The sequence below is a fragment of the Amphiprion ocellaris genome, chromosome 16 (assembly GCF_022539595.1).
Source record: "Amphiprion ocellaris isolate individual 3 ecotype Okinawa chromosome 16, ASM2253959v1, whole genome shotgun sequence".
Classification (NCBI taxonomy): domain Eukaryota; kingdom Metazoa; phylum Chordata; class Actinopteri; family Pomacentridae; genus Amphiprion; species Amphiprion ocellaris.
In genome coordinates this window covers 21,628,122-21,643,475 of record NC_072781.1, presented here as the reverse complement: position 1 = coordinate 21,643,475, position 15,354 = coordinate 21,628,122, and the positions used below count along the sequence as shown (strand labels likewise).

The 15,354-nt window shown below is 42.5% G+C and overlaps 1 protein-coding gene across 9 annotated transcripts in view; it reads left to right on the top strand.

Annotated features, from left to right (window-relative positions):
- gbf1 (golgi brefeldin A resistant guanine nucleotide exchange factor 1) overlaps positions 1 to 15,134 on the top strand; it is a 92,346-nt gene extending 77,212 nt beyond the window's left edge. For all 9 annotated transcript variants that reach the window (XM_055018964.1, XM_055018963.1, XM_035942267.2 and 6 more), the window contains 6 exons: positions 1,104 to 1,234; positions 1,483 to 1,584; positions 5,947 to 6,060; positions 7,668 to 7,845; positions 7,972 to 8,142; positions 9,519 to 15,134. In XM_055018964.1, the coding sequence (XP_054874939.1) occupies positions 1,104 to 1,234; positions 1,483 to 1,584; positions 5,947 to 6,060; positions 7,668 to 7,845; positions 7,972 to 8,142; positions 9,519 to 9,772 (950 nt within the window). In that variant the 3' untranslated portion in view covers positions 9,773 to 15,134. The remainder of the gene's footprint in view (positions 1 to 1,103; positions 1,235 to 1,482; positions 1,585 to 5,946; positions 6,061 to 7,667; positions 7,846 to 7,971; positions 8,143 to 9,518) is intronic.
- Positions 15,135 to 15,354: the final 220 nt, after the last annotated feature.

Genomic DNA, 15,354 nt, shown 5'->3' with positions numbered 1-15,354 from the left:
AAACTTTTTTTCTTTTTAAATTTAGTGGGTGCGGCTTATATTCAGGTGCGCTCAATAGTCCAGAAATTACGGTACTTCTGGAAGCAATTTCTTCAGATTTAGCAGAAACGTCCACTCAATGAGCTGAGTAGAATTTGGCAGTCAAAGCTAAAGGTTACTGTGATCTCACATCGTTGGCCGTGACTCAAGAATTTTTAAGCTGATTATGACAATATTTCCCACAAATATCTAATACGACAAAATGTATTGGATACTTGGTTGTTTATGCAAATCAACATTTTAGTGTGACGTGAGGAGGAGCGCAGAACTTGATTGAACATGTCCCTATGGTCACATTATTTTCAGTCTTTTCTAGGGTACCATCATTTTTGTCCAGGCCTGTTTCATGAGGCTATTTTTTTTTAAATAATTTTGTTGAACCTGTTGAATTCTGTCCTGTTGATTTTCATTGGTTAATTTTCATAGAATTTTTATTTATTATTACTTTTGTCAGATTCAAATTTTTTCTGTGAGCATTGTGGGTTTTTCTTTCATTAACCGAGGGGTACCAACAATTTTGTCCACGTGTGTATATGAATCTGCACAGACATGGATATAAACTGCAGTTGTATTGGTTGGTGGAGGCAAACAACCTTGAGGTGGTAATCCTCAGTTCAAGTGCATTTACAGTATTTTATAAAACTGATAACTGCTACTATAAAACAAGGCTGAGCTTGAATATAGCTCTTTTTTTTCTCCAAAGGTTACCACCTCTACATATCCTGATGTGCTTGTGAATTATATTTATTGCTGACATTAAAACACAACTGGCATTTTCTTGCAACAGGACTGTATAAAAATAAGGGATTAATAAAGGGATTTTAAATATAAAGAACAACATTTTGGAAGTTCAAAGGCCATAATTAGGTTTGTGTGATTGAAAAATTAGGTAATGACATATTGGCCAAACACACTTTGAAATTTTTTTTGAAACTTAGTTTTTTAAGAATTGCGATCAAATATGTTTAGAGCTGGAGTATTCGTGAATAACAATTTTCAGGTAAATGCAAGTCTTCTCCGCAGATAATTTTGGCTTCGTTGCTTTTTGTTGTTGTCCTCTACAGGCATTGCTTGGCTGTGTTGTGATGCCAGACGACAGGTCCGCATGCAGGCCCTCACCTACCTCCAAAGAGCACTGCTTGTCCATGATCTGCAGACACTTGATGCAACTGAGTGGGAGTCTTGCTTTAACAAGGTATGAAAAGGGAGGAGAAGCTACATGTCTGTACTTAATATAAAGCCCTCTGTCTGGTAGCAAATACACAGCAGGTCAGGAAAGCTAATAATGTTGTGCAGTCACTGAACTTCTTCTTTATACTGTTTATTTGAAGTTTCAAGACTTGGATTGCACCTTTGTCATTTTAAAGTTGTTATTTTTTCACATCATCCACAGACTAGCTGATATAGTGTGTGTATACATGTGTGCTTCAATGTGTGTTGTAGGTGCTTTTCCCTCTGCTCACTAAGCTGCTTGACAACATCAGCCCAGCAGATGTGGGAGGAATGGAGGAGACCAGAATGAGAGCCTGCACGCTTCTGTCCAAGGTTCAAAGCAGCACTCACTGCCAACAGACATTTATAGTACAGTTGATGTTTGTTATTAATTTCTGATTTAAACATTTTCAAGCATGCTTTTCTGAATAGGATCTTCTTTGTTGCTCTCTGCTGTGAAACAATCGTGTGTGTTGTCTTTAAGTGATGATTAGAGTCCCAGTATGCTATCAACGGTAGCACATTGTTAATAAGAGAACATCCATCCGTCCATTGTCTTCCGCTTATCTGGGGCTGGGTCGCGGAGGCAGCAGGCGAAGCAGGTCACTCCAGATGTCCCTCCCCCCAGCGACGCTTTCCAGCTCTTCCTGGGGGATACCGAGGCGTTCCCAGGCCAGATGAGATATATAATCCCTCCAACGTGCGGACGTGTTCGGAAAACCTCCAGAGGAAGTCTCCCCGGAGGCATCCGAATCAGATGGCCAAACCACCTCAGCTGGCTCCTTTCAATGCGAAGGAGCAGCGACTCTACTCCGAGCTCCCTCCGGATGTCTCAACTTCTCTCCCTATCTCTAAGGTTGAGCCCAGCCACTCTACGGAGGAAGCTCATTTCAGCCGCTTGTATCCGCAATCTTGCTTTTTCGGTCACTACCCAGAGCTCATGACCATAGGTGAGGGTTGGGACGTAGATGGACTGGTAAATTGAGAGCTTTGCCTTATGGCTCAGCTCCCCCTTCACCACGACAGTTCGATGCAACACCCGCATTACTGCTGACGCTGCACCAATCCACCTGTCCATCTCACCCTCCATTTTCCCATCACTCGTGAACAAGATCCCGAGATACTCGAACTCCTTCGCTTGGGGAAGCAACTCCCCCCCAACCCAGAGGGAGCAATCCACCGGTTTCCGGCAGAGGACCATGGCCTCGGACTTGGAGGTGCTGATCCGTATCCCCGCCGCTTCACACTCGGCTGCAAACCGCTCTAGTGTGTGCCAAAGGTCATGATGATGTGAGGAATCCAACAGAACCACATCATCTGCAAAAAGCAGAGATGCAATCCTTAAGTCTCCAAACCAGACACCCTCCTCACCCCGGCTGCGCCTTGAGATCCCGTCCATGAACACCACGAACAGGATTGGAGACGAGGGACAGCCCTGGTGGAGTCCAACACCCACCGGAAACAAGTTTGACTTTGTGCCGAGTGTGCGGACACAGCTCTCACTTTGATTGTACAGGGACCGAATGACTCGTATCAGCAAGCCCGGTGCCCCATATTTCAGCAGTGCCTCCCACAGAGCCCCTCGGAGGACACGGTCGTAAGCCTTCTCCAGATCCACAGATCCCATGACCCCCTCAGCAGCTCCGCAAGAGTAAAGAGCTGGTCCACTGTTCCATAACCGGGACGGAATCCGCATTTCTCCTTCTGAATCCGAGGTTCGACAATTGGTCGGAGCCTCCCTTCCAGCACCCCAGAGTAAACTTTGCCGGGGAGGCTGAGAAGTGTGATACCCCAGTAGTTGGAGCACACTCTCCGGTCACCCTTTTTGAAAATGGGGAGCACCACCCCGGTCTACCACCCTACAGGTACTGTACCCGATGTCCATGTGACACTGTAGAGACGTGTCAACCAAGACAGTCCAACAATGTCGAGAGCCTTCAGCATGTCAGGGCGGATCTCATCCACACCTGGTGCCTTACCACCAAGGAGCTTCTTAACTACCTTGGCGACCTCTGCCACGGATATGGACGAAGATTCCCCCGAGTCTTCAGGCTCCGCCTCCCCCACAGAGGACATGTTTACCGGGTTCAGGAGTTCCTCAAAGTGCTCTTTCCACTGCCCCACAATATCCTCAGTACGTGTCAGCAGTTCTCCACCCCGACTGTACGCAGCCTGAGCAAAACCCTGCCTCCCCTTCCTGAGGCGTCGGACGGTTTGCCAGAACCTCCTTGAGGCCAACCGAAAGTCCTTCTCCATAGCCTCCTCGAACTCCTCCCACACCTGAGTTTTTGCTTCCGCGCCTGCCGCAGCTGCCGCCCTTTTGGCCAACCGGTACCCGTTGGCTTCTTCAGGAGACCCCTGAGCAAGCCAAGCCTGAAAGGCCTCTTTCTTCAGCCTGACGGCTTCCCTCACCGCCGGTGTCCACCAGCGGGTTCTTGGGTTGCCGCCGTGACAGGCACCAGTGACCTTCAGGCCACAGCCCCTAACAGCCGCTTCTGCAATGGAGGCTTTGAACATGGCCCACTCAGATTCCATGTCCCCAACCTCCCCCGGGATGCAGGAGAAACTCTTCCGGGGGTGGGAGTTGAAAACCTCACGGACAGGGTCCTCCACCTGACGTTCCCAGTTCACCCTCACTACACGTTTGGGTTTGCCAGGTCTGTCCGGCAGCCTTCCCTGCCACCGGATCCAACTCGCCACAGATCATTTGAGAGCTCTGCTCCTCTCTTCACCCGAGTGTCCAAGACATACGGCCACAGGTCTGATGATACGACTATGAAGTCGGTCATCGACCTTTGACCTAAGGTGCTCTGGTACCAGTTACACTTATGAGCAACCTTATGCTCGAACATGGTGTTTGTTATGGCCAATCCATGACTAGCACAGAAGTCCATTAACAAAACACCACTTGGATTCAGATCGGGCAGACCGTTCCTCCCAATCACCCCTCTCCAGGTTTCTCCGTCATTCCCCACGTGAGCGTTGAAGTCCCCCAGGAGAACTATGGAGTCCCCAGGCGGTATCCCTTCCAGGACACCACCCAGAGACTCCAAGAAGGCCGAGTACTCCGAACTGCTGTTCGGAGCATAAGCACAAACAACAGTCAGAGTTTTCCCCTCCGTAACACGAAGTTGCAGAGAGGCGACCCACTCATTTTCCAGGGAGAACTCCAACAAAGCGGCGCTCAGCTGGGGGCTTGTGAGTATCCCCACACCCACCCGATGCCTCTCACCCTGGGCAACTCTGGAAAAGGAGAGAGGCTAACTCCTGTCCAGGATTCTGGTTCCGGAACCCTTGCTGTGCATGGAGGTGAGCCCAACTATATCTAGCCGGTATCGCTCCACCTCCCGCACCAGCTCGGGTTCTTGCCCCGCCAGTGAGGTGACATTCTACATCCCCAAAGCTAGTCTACGCCACCAGGGGGCAGTGCGCCTAGACGCCCGCTCCTGCCTACTGCCTGGTTGGCATAGCACCCGACCCTGATTTCCTGCCTGGTGGGTGGTGGGCCCACAGGTGACCCTGTGTTATTTTTTTGGGCTGTGCCCGACCGAGCTCCACGGGACCCCAAGACTCGGCCAGGTGCTCTCTGACGAGCTCCCCCCCAGACCTGGCTCCAGGGAGAGGCCCCGGTTTCCCTAGTCTGGGTGAGATAGCGGCTTTCTTCTTGAGTGCTGTCATCAGGGTTTTCTGAATCCCTCTTTGCCTGGTTCCTCCCCTGGGACCAATTTGCCTTGGGAGACCCTACCAGGGGCTATTGCCCCAGACAACATAGCTCCCAGGATCACAGGGACACTCAAACCCCTCCACCGCGATAAGGTGGTCATTCATCGGGAGGTAATAAGAGAACATGCATAGACATTTTTCTGTTTTTCACAACATGGATCTTACTCTTGGCCATGGTTTCCTGGATACTTCATTAATCATATCTTTATGATGGAGTCAATGGGGTAACACAAACATGAGATCTGAGAGGCACCCCTTACTCAAAACACTGTTTTAATGGTGAATAAAGGAGAGCACACCTGAATATTTACACTGCAATACAGAATTACAACAAGAAGTGTGAGTCAGTGAGCCAGAGAGTATCTCTTTAAAATCAAATAAACATTTACAGCTGGCAGATTGGGGAATAGTTTTTATATTGTCCCTCCTAACAATAACATACGTCATCATCTGTAAACTGTTCATGCTTAAAGTCTGTTCTTGTGCTAGACTGTTCCACTGAAACTGTATCTAAAACTGTATCAAGTTAAGTTCCTCCATTCTTCCACCCATCCATTATCTCTATACAGCTTAATCCTCATTAGGGTCATGTGGGGCTGGAGTCTATCCCAGCTGATATAGGGTGAAGGCAGGGGAAACCCTGGACAAGTCACCAGTCTATCACAGGACTACACAGAGACAAATAATCACACTCACATTCAAACGTACTGACAATTTAAAGTTACCAATTAACCTCAGCATGTTTTTTGGAAGAAGGCGGAATACCTGAAGAAAACCCATGCATGCACAGGGAGAACATGGAAACTATGCAGAAAGATCCCAGGCCCAGGCCGGGACGCGAACCAGGGACCTTCTAGCTACAGTGCTAACCACAGAGCCACTATGCAGCCCACAATTAAGGTTGAACAGTGCTTATTCTTCTGGTAGCAGCTGTGGGTGATGTGGGAGTTTTTTTTTTCCCTGTTTTCCCAGGTTTTCCTCCAGCACCTCTCTCCCCTGCTGTCCCTCCCAACCTTTGCCGCCCTCTGGCTCACCATTCTGGATTTCATGGACAAGTACATGCATGCAGGATCCAGTGACTTACTGGTGAGGATAGTGATAATACACATTTTTATAAAAATGTAATGTGATTAAAGCTAAATGATACAGTTTTTGACACTAAAAGGAAAGTGAAGATGCGTTTAAAATAATGTCATGAGTACTATAATAACCAAAATATGATTTACATATTTTTTGGAAATCAAGTCTAAAAACATGATTGATTAGACAACAACTTGTTGACAACATCAGGCCATCTGTAGAGTCTGTCAGAATCTTCCTGAATCTGTCTCCCTAAACAGCGTTTTGCTAGTCCAATTTACCACCAGTTTGCCACAGAGGTTTCTAAAGGTTTGTGGTGCTTGTTTTGCTGTCACAAAGGCAATCAATTCATGGCTTTCAAGTGTCCTGATGTCTTTACTGCAGAACTGAACCAGAGAAAAAAATCTGTCTGCCAAGAATGATAAGCTCAAAAGGATAGCCTGAAAAATGCCGAGTGTTAGACCAAAAAAATGAAACGAGACGACACAAGAGTGAAAATCTATGACTGATACACTACCATTTAAAGGTTTGGGGTCACTTAAAAATGTCCTTATTTTTGAAAGAAAAGCATTTTTTTTTCAATGAAGATAACTTCGAATTAATCAGAAATCTAGTCTAGACATTGTTAATGTCGTAAATGACTATTCTAGCTGAATAGACGACAGTCAGTTATTTTTCTGCTGAAATGCACTACCGTTCAGAAATTTGGGGTCACTTAGAAATGTCTTCTTTTTTTTTAAAGAAAAGCTTTTTTTTTTTTTTTTTTTTAAATTAAGATAACATTAAATGAATCAGAAATACAGTCTAGACATGGTTGATGTGGTAAATGATTATTCTAGGTGGAAATGGCTGATTTTTAATGGAATATGTACATAGGGGTCCAGAGGAACATTTCCAGCAACCATCACTCCGGTGTTCTAATGCTACATTGTGTTAGCTAATGGTGTTGAAAGGCTCATTGATGATTAGAAAACCCTTGTGCAATTATGTTAGCACATGAATAAAAGTACGAGTTTTAATTTCAACATTAAATTGTCTGGGTGACCCCAAACTTTTGAACGGTAGTGTAGATATGATACACACGAGAGTGTGGTATTTAAAAGTATTTGATATATATGAGAGGGAACTTTGCTAACAGGACAAGAGCAAAAGTGTTTCCTATCCTCGAGTTCTTTCTCACAAACTGGGTCTTCTTATCAGTTGTCCAGAATGCAGTGAAGAGCGAAAAAACCTAAATAAAAAATAAAATTTAGTGTGAAAATCATTTTATGACACATTTGATTGTGTTTGCTTAATGAAAATAAGACACTTTTGTGCAGCACCATCTGCACAACTGATGCCTTAATTTACATGTGCATATCAAAGTCATGTTTTTCCACCTAAAGCAAATAAACAACCATCCTTCTTTTGTCTGCTGCTTTGTTAAGTTGGAAAATAATGTACAGTATATGTGAATGTTAGGAAGGTGTGTTCAATACATAAAAAAAAACATGTAATCCTTAAAGTCATCAAAAATGGTCAAAAGCAGCAGACTTGGAACAAAAAGGAATTTGCAGAATCTGAGGCTCATGTGGTAAGACTTACTCTTTGACTTGCTTGTATTTTATGTGCAGCTGGAGGCAATCCCAGAGTCTCTAAAGAACATGCTGCTGGTGATGGACACAGCAGGGATCTTCCACAGTGCTGACTCCAAGACAGGATACTCAGACCTGTGGGAAATCACCTGGGAACGAATTGTCTGCTTCCTGCCTAACCTGAGGGAGGAGCTGTTCAAACAGACTGTCATACAAGGTACAAAGCACTGTGCATCTCACACGACATGAAGTTGGTTGAAGCAGCTTGACTTCATATCATGACAACATGTGCATATTAGTTTGTTGTGGTATTAGAAGCTTAATACATTTCTCATGTTTATAGATCCAGTACCTGCAGAGCCTGTGCAGCCAATACTCCCAGCAGGCCGGCCTCCATCCCCTCAGGTGTCCCTACCACCTGCCCAGCCCCCCTCCCCTGTCCCAGTTCCAGCAGAGGCTCAGACCTCCAGCAGGCCAGCATCACCCCATGAGCTTCAACCAACCAGTGCCAACGGTAAAAACTCTAAAGTTTTCCCGTCTTCCATTAAATCTTTGCACACACAGGAATTTACGCAAGACACTGTAATTCAGCCAAACCAAATTTAATGTAAATAATGTTAAAGTTCTCTGTCGTAGCCACTAACATGATGTGTTTTATGGATGTTGTTGGAGCTAATTTGAATTCTGATAGCTACCAACTGATGATTGGAATTTACTGATCAATAAGTAAATGAGAAATAAAATAAAATAATACAGTAAAATCCTGTACTCAGTTTGAAAGTATGATTTAAATCTCTAAACCACAAGCAATTTATGGGCATTTTTATTTTTTATTTTTTTGGCTCTGACACATTTTTCTTCCCTATGGGCTCTTTTTTTTTTTTTTTTTTTACTGCAGTGTAAAAATCCATGACCAAAGCACGGCCATTCGTAGACATAGAGAGAACTCAAAAGTGTCTTTTGTATGAGATAATAAAGTTATAATGTTAGTTTAAAAATGTTTTGCTTTTCATGTTTTTTATTAGACATGTAGGACAAAGTGGTTTTAAAATATAATAAGATTTAACTTAGAATTGGTTCATTTTCCCTATATTTTTATAGCACCCTTGAGAACAACATTCAGAAGGTGCTTTGGCAGTCAAAACATGCAACACAGACAATCAAGAAAGACGTCAGGAGACAAGAAAGACTAATCAATTAAAATAGTAAAAATGCTAATAAGTTAAATGAATCATTAGCTAGGTTAGCACTAAATGAATCATTAGCTAGGTTAGCACACATATCAAACAAGGGGACTAAGCAGTTTAAAAATGAAAGAATAAGATTAAGGGTTAAAAGTTAGAAATTAAAATTAGAGAATTAAAAAATTACAGATGATATCACACCAAAGAACTAGGCAGCTAAATTTAAAATAAAACAATAGAGAGCATATAAAATAAACAGACAGTACAGAATAAAATGCTAAAACTAATTCAAGCTAAAATTAAACTTCACATAAAAGAAAGTCTATAAAAGTGGGTTTAAAAGAAGTTACTGACTCTGCAGTCCTTATCTCCTCAGGGAGGTCATTCCAAAGTTGAGGGGTCCTGATGGAGAAAGCTCGGTCTCCCTTAGATTTAAGTCTTGACTGTGGAACGACCAGAAGGATCCACCTGAGGATCTAAAGCTGCCAGCAGACTCATACAGGGTCAACAGATCACAAATGTAGTTTAGGGGCGAGACCCTAATGAGCTTTAAAAGTGATCAGTAATATCTTAAAATCAGTTCTAAAACGAACAGGGAGTCAGTGGAGGGGAGCCAGGATAGGTGTGATGTGATGTCGTCTGTTAAAACCAGTAAGATGGAATAATGAGTGAACTGCAATAAGATCTCTGTGGTTTTGTTTTGTAGGATCAGACCGGTCGTCTCCGATCCCACCCTCAGTTCCTCCCATGCCGGTGCCGTTAACAGGATCTCCTACCCAGGCTCCCTCACCTTTGAGCCAGTCCCCCCTCATCCTGCAGCCCCTCGCCTCTCCCCTGCAGGTGGGAGTCCCACCCATGTCCCTGCCAATCATCCTGAACCCTGCCCTCATTGAAGCCACATCCCCTGTACCGCTGCTGCCTGGTCCCAGACCTACGAGTCCCTCTGACGAGGTCAAGTAAGGGGAACTCCATCTGCCCTCCAGCTGCATTACTCTCTCTTTAACAAATGGACCCAGCTCTTACTTTTAACTGCTGCTTGTCACCAGGTCTCTGAACTCTGTGGCAGGACAACATAGATAAATTATACCCTCTTTGATTTACAGGAAAAATCCCCCTAAACAGGTGACATTGAGAAAGCAAGTTGCTGGAGCACCCTGCTTTGTTTGTGCAATTTTTGTGTTTATCTTCTAATAATACATTAGATAAATGACTCAAGGGAGACAATGTACTAGATATTTGGAACAGAAAATATTGCATGAAACTCTTTCTAGGAGAAATATAAAGTGTGATTGAGGCACAGTGAATTCCAAAATCTCAGCAGGTCTAAAGCACTGAGAGCGCCACCATTCTGTCCTCACTCATTTTGGGGAGGGGGGGAGAACTGGGTTTTGGCAATCTGGGGAGAGTTTGTTATATCACTTGTGGAAAATTTACTTGTAGAATCCATTACTTCTAAACTCATTGCGTTATGTATATTTTAAACTTATACAATAAAAAAAATGACCATTTCCCCACCTAATTTTTATTCTTTGGAAGGTAAGGAAGGCTTTAAATTTTAAGTCTGATGACATTCTGTATTTTACTTAGTCTTAAAGTCTATTCAAAAGACTAAAACCAATATTGTGTTGCTCTGTCTCTTAAAAAGGCTCAATAATTTCCTAAAACATCTAGGTCGTGTAGTTTTTATTACACAAATATGAGGACAGCAATAGGTCTCTATGGAATGGAGGAATGAGGCACATTAGGTTTTAATACACACACCATACTTCATTGGAATTATTCGGTGTTGGTTTTTCTCTGCCCACAGGTTCTGTTGGTAATAAAGGATCAAATACCACCAGCTATGGGGCACAGTACAGTTTCCAACACCTCTGATGATTCTGACTCTGAGTGAACACTTTTCTTAAGTAAGGGTGTTATCATGTATTCAGGATTAACCTGATGGTGGGCTGGACAGCAAGTGTAGTATAACAGACCAGAATGTTACGACTTTAGGGGTTCGTGTAGACTCGGCAGCATTAATGAAATCATTGCTGAATTCTCAAAAGAAAGAGGAACACACTTCTCACCTGAAGGGTGACCTTCACATAGATTTTAACTTCAAGCTGACCTCTTAGCTTTGCTTGTATGGCCATGCTCTATATTAATCTGGAGATTAAACAATGGCAGTGAAGAACCGCACAAATACATTGTTGGGATTTTAGATACTGCATATTGGTGATTAAACAGCATTTCTATGGCAAGCCATTTTAACATTCAATAGGCGATATCAACAACATCATGTTGACTAGTCATAGATACACTACATTCCCCACATATCTATACCATCATTCTGGCCAGTCAGAACCACAGTTAGCAACATCTGTAATTTAGTTTGGACTTGAAAATAATTGCTGCATGTATCTTAAATGCCATTGTCCATCCATCTATTCTCTATACAATCTTCATTAGGGTCGCAGGGGGGCTGGAGCCTATCCCAGTTGACTTATAGTGGACAGCTCACCAGTCTATTACAGGGCTACACATAGACAAACTATCACATTCACACCTACGGACAATTTAGAATCACCAATTGACCTCAGTATGTTTTTGAACTGTGGAGGAAGCTGGATTACCCGGAGAAACATGCACTCTCTATGCAGAAAGATCCAAGGAAGGCCGGGATGCAAACCAGGGATCTTCTAGCTGTAAGGCAACAGTGCTAACCACCCAAGCCACTGTGAGCCAGCAAATGCCATGATGACTACACTAATTGTTCATGCAAGGCTTCCCATTAAATGTTGGTCCAGCAAAGCGTCTGAAGAGTGTCAACAGAAGTGATGGCCGCTGCTGTGGTGTGAAAGATCGTTAGATAAATGCTGGGAAGATTTTGTGGATGACAAGAGCTTCGTCCATTAGAGACTTGCGGTCAAAATTTACTAGAACTAGACATGCCAGTAAAACGGCTGAAGTGCCAAAGTATGTTTGAAAATCCAAAACCCTCATAGCTTCTGACCTAAATATCTGCAAAGTCAAAACTCAAATTCATGATATCTGTAATTACATTTCAGCAGGGACAGAATTCCAGTTACCCACGACATCATTCTGACCTGTTCAGACTTCATTTTGCGGATCTTAAAGGGAGTACAGTTGTTGCTGAATTGAGGGGAAATTAAGATGTCTTGAAGAAGACTTATGTCTAGTCAGAATTAAACTGTAGATATCTAAAACTGGAATTACAATTAGTCATGATTTAAATGCAGATATCAGTAATGAGAAGCCCATTAACGTAAAAACGGCTTGCCATGGTCTTCTGTAGCTTTGACTTCAGTTGGGTGTTCCAGAGGGCACCACTGAAGGATTAATGTCTGAATCAGACCTGTATAGAAAAGATGACTATTTATAGATGTGGTGGTTGGTATGTTCCAGAGAATAGCCAAACACAGAGACACTGAGCTGTACTGATTATTTTCTGTCTTTTTAGTTCTTAATGAGCTTTTTGTCCCCGATAGCTTACAAAAGAAGTGGCTGTGATTCCGGGCGCCTTATGAAATCTAGTTAACAAAGAGTAATCGTGTGCATGTGAAGCCTTTCTCAGATGGGCTGGAGACATCACGCAACATTTCAAAGTGTAGATACCAGCATCTGTCGGCAGGACACTCAGAGCTCCTTACAGCGACTCTCTTACTCTATGATAAGTCATTAAAAGAGCTGAGTGTTGATGTTATTTGATCATGTTCGTGTAACTCGCTATGGACGTCAGTCTATGTGATTAATCCCCAGAGCCTGAGGAGGAAGTCTTTACAGATCTCTTTCATATCACAAGGAAATCTATGGAAAACATTAGAGCAGTAACTTAACACCTCAGCGTTTACTCTAACTGCTACGCAATACTTGACGTTGAAAAGTGAAGTAACACTGAAATCTCTTAAATCTGAATTTGGAAGCCATCCATTTCAGTTTATGTGGTTGGATTATTCTGCAGGTATATGTGGCAGAACACACATCTCAGAGAACAGGACTAACATCAGGATTTACACTAGACTCTAGCTTTTCCCTCATAACATCACAATAATCTTTTTGTCCCATTTGTACTTAAATCCATCCATTATCTGTACATCGCTTAGTCCTCATTAGGGTCGCAGGGAGGGGGTACCAGTCCTCTAAATGGGATCATAATTTGCTAAATAAACGCCATGCTGTATTTAAAAAGTACCCAAACTAGCAACTGAGCCCATAAACGCCCATAAATATTTACTATGTTAACAGATCAGATCAGAAGTAGGCTTATGCAGGTTTAAGGCACTTGTGCACATGTCCATATTTTAAATAAAGTTTAATACAGAATAAAACTTAAAATCACCACCAGCATACCAGAGAGGAATTCAAACTGCATAACACTGATGGATGGTTTACAAAGGAAAATATATAAATGCTATATTCAGTGGTATTTTCACTTCAACAGTAAGTATTCAGTTGTGGTAAAAACTGCTCCACTTGGCTTCTGTAGACATGCTGATGTTGTTGCATGCTGATTGTGCCTTGTGTACAATAACATGTATTTTGGCAAACTGACTAATACACCTTTCAGCTCCATTCAAAGTGGCCCTGGGATTCTCTCAGTGATGTTTCATGTTATTTATTGAATTTGGGAAGAGGAGATGGATGTTTCCACTGCAGTACAGGCAACATAGATACAGTGTGTGTCAGTCAGGTAACAGTACAGCCTTATGGAGCCACCAACATGTAAGCTGTGTGTTTATTTGTTGTACAGGACTTTTTACAGGAAATTACATGAATATAGTGTGTGTATGAATATATATATATATATATACACACACACACACACACACACACACACACACACACACACACCTATATATACATATATGCATCTCAAAAAATTAGAACGTCATGAAAACGTTTTCTTGTAACTTTATTCTAAAAGATATAAACTTTCATATGTTCTATATTCATTATACATAAAGTGGAAGTGGAATATATTTTAAGCCTTTCTTTTTTGATGGTTGTGGCTTATAGCTCATAAAGACCAGAAATCCAGTGTCCCAAACTATCACAAAAAGTATTTACAAATGTCCAGCTCCTTAAAAGTATGTTAATTTATACACTCAATACTTGATTGGAGCACCTTAACTACAGCCCACGTTACATTGATAGCAGCCTTCAGCTCATCTGTAGTTTTGAGTCGGATTTTTCTGATCAGCCTCTTGACAATAAACGTATGGGGTTCTATTGGGTTCAGGAGTTGGCTGGCCAATCAACGACAACAATGTAATGACAACAATGTAATGACCAGCAAACCATTTGATAGCAGTTATGGCACTGTGGGAAGATGTTAAGTCTTGCTGGAAAAATAAACTGGTACCTCCATAAAGCCTGTCAGCAGATGGAAGCATGAAGTTCTCTAAAATCTCCAGGATTGACTTTGGACTTGATAAAACGCAGTGTATCAATGCCAGTAGATGACATGGCACCCCAAATCATCGCAGACAGTAAACTGGACTTCAAACACCTTCTGAGCCTCTCCACTCTTCCTCCAGACTGTAGAACCTTGATTTCCAAATAATCTGCAAAAAAAATATGTACTTCCATCTGAGAAGTTGACTTTGAAACAGTGAGCAACAGTCTAGTTCTTTCTCTCTTTAGCTCAGGTAAGATCTCCTGACTGTCTCTGGTTCAGGAGTAGCTTGATATTAGGAATCCAACAGTTGAAACTTCTTTCCTGAAGACGTCCTTGCTTGGTGGCTCTTGATGCACTGACACCAGCATCAGTCCCAACGAAGCTCTTCCATGTCTTGAATCGACTTTTGTTGACGATCTTCTCAAGGCTGGAATCATCATTTTTGCTTGTGCACCTTTTCATACCACACTTCCAGTCAACTTTCCATTAACATGCTTTGGTAAAGCACTCTGCCAACAGCCAGTCTTTTCAGCAATGACCTTCTGTGGTCTGTCCTCCTTGTGGAAGGTGTCAATGATTGTCTTCTGGACAACTTTCAAGTCAGCAGTCCTCTCCATTGTTGTGGTTGTGTGTACTGAACTAGACCAAGAGATCCACAGTGTTTATACCGTTTGAATAATACTTTTGTCAAACTTCAAATTAAGTATTTTGATAATTAAAATGCTGGATTTCTGTTTTTTTTATGAGATATGAGCCGTGTATAGTGAGTCTAGAATATGTAAAAATGTTCACTTTTAAAATAACTGCTGGAAAATATTAAACTTTTTCATGATGTTCTAATTTTTTTGAGATGCATTAGTATACATATAAATGAAAGGAAATGTACTTTTTACTATGTAATAAATGTAAAGACTGTGCTCATCCTGGTGTGTGTTATTTTTCCTACTGTTTGCAGTCCTAACTGCAGCTTCTCAAAATGCTGCTGAGACACTTGAAATTAATAGAGCGTAAGTATGTTTTTCGTCACAGTGTAGACAGTCAAAAATGGAGATGATTGTCCCTCTATCACAGACTTGAAATATAATTTTCATCAATGTAGATCCAAGTAGTGTGAGGAACCGATTACAACAGATATTGTTGC